This window comes from Merops nubicus, unplaced genomic scaffold, assembly GCF_000691845.1.
Source record: "Merops nubicus isolate BGI_N331 unplaced genomic scaffold, ASM69184v1 Scaffold51534, whole genome shotgun sequence".
Taxonomy (NCBI): domain Eukaryota; kingdom Metazoa; phylum Chordata; class Aves; order Coraciiformes; family Meropidae; genus Merops; species Merops nubicus.
Genome location: NW_008604563.1, coordinates 629 through 5,480, shown reverse-complemented (window position 1 = coordinate 5,480; position 4,852 = coordinate 629). Strand labels below are relative to the sequence as shown.

Genomic DNA, 4,852 nt, shown 5'->3' with positions numbered 1-4,852 from the left:
CTCCCGCGGCTGCCCGGCAGAGCGCGTCCCCCCGTCCCCAGGCTGAACCGGGGCCGTTATCTTTCTAGCTATGACATGGTGCACTATGGCCACTCGAACCAGCTGCGCCAGGCTCGGGCCATGGGAGATTATCTGATTGTTGGCGTCCACACGGATGGTAAGAGGTTTTCACAGCTTTTCACCTCATGCTGCCTCTAGAACCGCCCAGCCCCGTTAACCCTGAGAGCACGGAGTTGTCCTGGTAACAGAGCTGGCTTCTTTACTCCTCTGCTCCAGGAGCAGCAGCTTCCAAGAGAAAAGTGTCTTCCTGGGGTAAGGGAGTGGAGTCACGCCTTTTGCACTTTGCAGAGTGAAAAACAGGTAGTTCAGAGCTTGCAGGCTTTGCTTGAGAGGCGATTGGTGTCCTCTGCTGGAAAATCAGTTTAACCAGCTGAAAATCAGTCTGGTTTTGCTGGTGCAAACTGCAGAACTGGTATGCCAAAACATTGCTGTGCAGCGAAAGTTAGTTTCAGGCCCATCTGGAAGTGCTAGCAACTAGGTTTTGTGTGTGAAGGTGGATTTTAAATTGGTTTGTGGATGCCTGTTTTCTAGTGTGAATCGAGTGTAGCATGGAGCTGCTGTTTAAAAGGGGAATTTCCCCTTGGGGGCTGCCAGGAGGCCCAGGTAAACACCCACACCCACACCCTCCTGCCAGAAGGAGGTATCTGGGTACAGGGAGGCAGTGGGACCTTTCACCTTCCGAGTGAAGTCCAGTGCCCTTGTTACACACTTGGGAAATGCAGCTGAATTAAAGTATTTTCTGATTCCAAGCTGAGTTTAGGCCCGCAACAAAGTTAGCTGCACCCAAAAAGAGGGAGGCTTCTTAGGTGAGAGGCTCTTTTTGCTGCAGTACATGCTTCTAACTGGGTTTTTCTGTTTCTTGCCCAGAGGAGATTGCCAAGCACAAGGGCCCCCCTGTCTTTACACAGGAGGAGAGGTACAAAATGGTGCAAGCCATCAAGTGGGTGGATGAGATTGCTCCAGGAGCTCCCTACGTCACCACACTGGAAACCCTGGACAAATATAACTGTGACTTCTGTGTGCATGGTGGTGAGTGGAATTCTGAAGGTGACAGTTCTATTAACACCAGCCCTCTGGGAACCAAGGAGAGTTGTGGCCAGTGCTCGCCCTCGGGGGCTGCCTCACCTGGAGCTGTGTGTTACCGGTACTGGGCAGCAGGGCTGCTCCTCTGGTGCTCCAGAGACATCTGCCTGAGTGCTGGCCACCCTCGGGGCAGGCAGCCCCTGGGCTTCCAGCACCCCGTGAGACGTGCTGGGTGAGAAATCATGAGGCTGCCCTTAGCACCAGCAGAAATGTGCACAGAGGGGAAAGTCTCGTACGAAACTTTAAAGGTGAAGAATGCCGTTAATCAGCTCAGTGTGTGGAACTGCAGTCGTGTTTGTATCTGCTTCCCCTAGGATGAGATCAGGTCTGGAAAGCTGCTCTCTCTTAGCCAGCTGGTAAGCTGTTCAGGGGCTTAGCTGGCTGCGTGGTCAGAGACCTAGTTCTTGTTATGAATACTTTTCAGTTTACAGTGGCTGAAGAGAACCAGTGTTCTGAGGAAACATTCTTGCTTTTGTACTCGGTCCCTTCCTGGAACTGTTTGTTCTGCCTCAGCCCCTCCTCCTTGCCCCTCTGAAGGTGTTTTGTGCAGTTTAATCAGGAGTGGTCTTTGCACCCATTTCACATGTCCTTCCTCATCTGATCCCAGCCACCTGCTGTCGATAGGCCAAGTATTCCATGAAGTGTAAAGAAATAATTTATCTTCTGTAAGATGGACACAATTCTTCATGTGGAGAGGGTAATTATTAAATTGTCTGTTAAATTAATTGCCTGCCCTGAATGTGTTTGGGGTCAGTGACCCCTTACTAGACGTGCTGAAGGGTTATGGCAAGAAAAGCACTTGTGAACTTTGTTCCAGTTTTCCTGCATTTATCCCAGCTGCCAAATCCCTCGGCAGCTCTACCTGAGCAACGTTCTGCAGCTTTGCCAGGTTGTGTTTATGCAAGAGGTGAGTTTTGAAGGAGGTGAGCTTAGCTGTGAAGGTGACAGGCAGCAGAGCTGCTGCTTCTGCCTCTCTGCTGGCACACCAAGCTGGGCTGGCAGTCTGTTCCCATCTCCTGTGCCCTGAGGTGAGGGTGTGGGCTTGGGGAACATCTCCTCGGAGGCCTCCATGGCTGTGCTGAGCTGCCACTCCAGCAGAGCCCTCCTGAGCGGGCAGTGCTGCCCTGCCTGCAGCCCTGCCAAACCAAAGCCAGCCTAAGGTTCGTAGTGAAGGTTTTGTACTATCACTACAGTAGGTGAGAGGTGGCCTTGTAGAGTGAGTTGGGGACTATGCCAGGGATGAACTGGAATGCACTCTGCAGAGGGATAGCTGGATGTCACTGCAGGAGTGCCACCACCGAGGGCAGAACTGGGTGTTGGACTAACTGAAAACGTCACGTGAACCATTGGCTGAAGCCACTCCTGGGGAAGTGAAGGTGGTTTTTAGTGCTGAGGCAGATGGAGCTGTTTATTGTTGTTCAGACAGTCGTTCAGTCGTGTCTGCTGCTGGAGATGCTGGAAGGGCAACTGGCTCAGGTTTTCTGGGCTATCTAAAGAGAAGTGGAGCAGGTGGCTGATGGCATTTGGCATCCAGGAACGTGCCTGTCTCCACAGTCAGGGCGGTCTCGAAAGCCGTGGCCGCTCGGTAGGGTGCAGGATGTATCCCCATGGGTGTGCAAGGATTGGGGTGGCAGTTCTGGTCTGCTGCATGTGCTGGACCTGGGCAGCTGCTGCTGCTGTCGGTCTAAAACAGCCTTTGTGCAGGAGGGCCTGGGGTGCAGTTCTGAGGCTGTTCTCTCTCTGCAGATGACATCACCTTAACCATCGACGGCAAGGACACCTATGAGGAGGTGAAGGCAGCAGGGCGCTACAGGTAACACCGTGCTGCTCACCTCCTCTCTGGGCAGAGCTCCTGGGGGTGCCTGCCTTGGAAGGAAAGCAGATGAAACACAGCTACCTTCAGGCCAGGCTGTTATTTTGCTGTAGTGTGTGTCAGAGCTTCAGCTGCTCCCACCATTTTGGCTTGAGGGAAGTGTCACAGAGTAGCAGCTGACTGGCTCCAGGGGGGTGCTAGTTCTGGTCACTGGGAGTTAGCTCTGTTGGCCAGGCCGTGCAAGGTGAGTTTTCCTCATGTGAGCAGTTGCTGTGGCATGAAGGAGATGCAGAGGCTCAGCAGATGAATGCTTCTCTTGATACCAAGAGCAGGTAGAAGGGAGACTTTCTTGGGCTGGGCCCTGGTTTGGATTTATCAGGTGTCCCTGTGGTCATGGTGGGCAGAGAAAGAAGCATACGCTCCTGGGGCTTCTGCTTTATCCTCTGCTTGTCTCCCCTGCAGGGAATGCAAACGCACCCAGGGTGTGTCAACTACCGACCTCGTTGGCCGCATGCTGCTCATGACTAAGGCTCACCACAGCAACATAGTGAGTCAGGGGGCTTTGGGTGGGAGTTTGGAGTCCAGGGCACACGCCAGCTCTTTCCTTTTGCTGCCCCAAATGGCAGCAGAGCTCCCGGCTCTGCCTCCTAGGTGCCTGGAGAACCGACAAGCTGACCATGGGCAGTGGCAGCAAGACAACCTGTGTGTTTGCTGCAGGCTGGCTGGGATCGCCGTGTGATCTCAGCCGTGCTGCCTGGGAAGGGGGTGGGGGGTGGGAGCTCCCCTGCCTTGTGACTGCTGTGGGCGTCAGGACGCCGTGGGAGCCTTGGAGCCTGTGCCCTCTCCGAGAGGGACACTGCAAGTGCAGCCCATGGGCCTGTGTCCAGCCAGCTGGTCGTTGGTCAGCCCAGTGCTGCCAGAGCTGGAAAGTCCTCTTCCTTTCCTCTGAGCTGCATGCTTCTGCCTTCTGCTGTCTCTAGTCTTACCAGACCTTTCTCGAGTCTCCTCAGCTCCCTACCTGGTATACAGCTAACCTGACCAAAGGAAAAGAGAGTAGCTTTGTGTTGGTTAATGGGTTGAGTGACTCAGGTAAACAAGCCATCCAGTGAATGGAATCACCTAGATAACAGCAGGGACAAGACAGGGGACCCACAGGAGGATCAGGGGTAGAGGGAGATCTTTTATTGTGCTGAGCTGTTAGACTGGCTTAGCTGTAGTGTGTAAGTTCACAAGACTGGGCACGGTGCTACCAGTGTCTGCAGAGCTCCGAGCCCGTCTGCAGTGCAGCGTCCTCAGAGGAGGGAGGGACACTCCTCTTGGGGGCTCGTGTACTTGAGGGAGGACGTAGGTGTGCAGTGCTGCCAGGTCTGCAGGTTGGGCAAGAGGCACCGTGGCTGTGGTGCCAGCTGGGATCAGATAAGGACACGTTCCATCTGACTCACGTTGGGACGCAGCTCTGGTTTAGATTTTAACTAGTTTGTCAGCCTTCAGTGCCAGGGATCAATGGTGTGCAGTCTGAGCCTGGACTTCCCAGCACTTCTGCCACATGCGAGCATGTTCTTGGTTGGATGAGCTCTGTGAGTGCTTAAATATTTTGACTCTTTATCTCCCTTTAGGATGAGGACCTAGACTATCGGAAGCACACTGACAACTTTGGGAAGGTAATGTGAGTTCTGGTTGTGGACATCTGGTTGTTGTCCTGTCTGAGGAGGATTCCAGATGTGCTTTCCTGTGTTGCAGGGCTGTTTTTTCCCCCACGTTTAGTGGTAACCTCAGTAAATGCCTGCTGCCCCTGAAGCAGCTGCTGTGGTCAGTGAGGGGGCAGACGTGGCTGCACGGGGCTGGCGGGTGAGCTGCCCTTCAGCAGTACTGTAGAGCTGCTGCACCCCCTGAGCT

General features: G+C 54.0%; 1 protein-coding gene across 1 annotated transcript; it reads left to right on the top strand.

Annotated features, from left to right (window-relative positions):
• Positions 1–75: 75 nt before the first annotated feature.
• On the top strand, positions 76–4,617 carry LOC103771714 (ethanolamine-phosphate cytidylyltransferase-like; the record flags this gene model as incomplete). Its single annotated transcript, XM_008939019.1, has 5 exons — positions 76–157; positions 928–1,089; positions 2,890–2,956; positions 3,419–3,503; positions 4,573–4,617. Coding segments are annotated over exons 1-5 (441 nt in total), but the record flags the coding sequence as incomplete, so codon positions are not given.
• Positions 4,618–4,852: the final 235 nt, after the last annotated feature.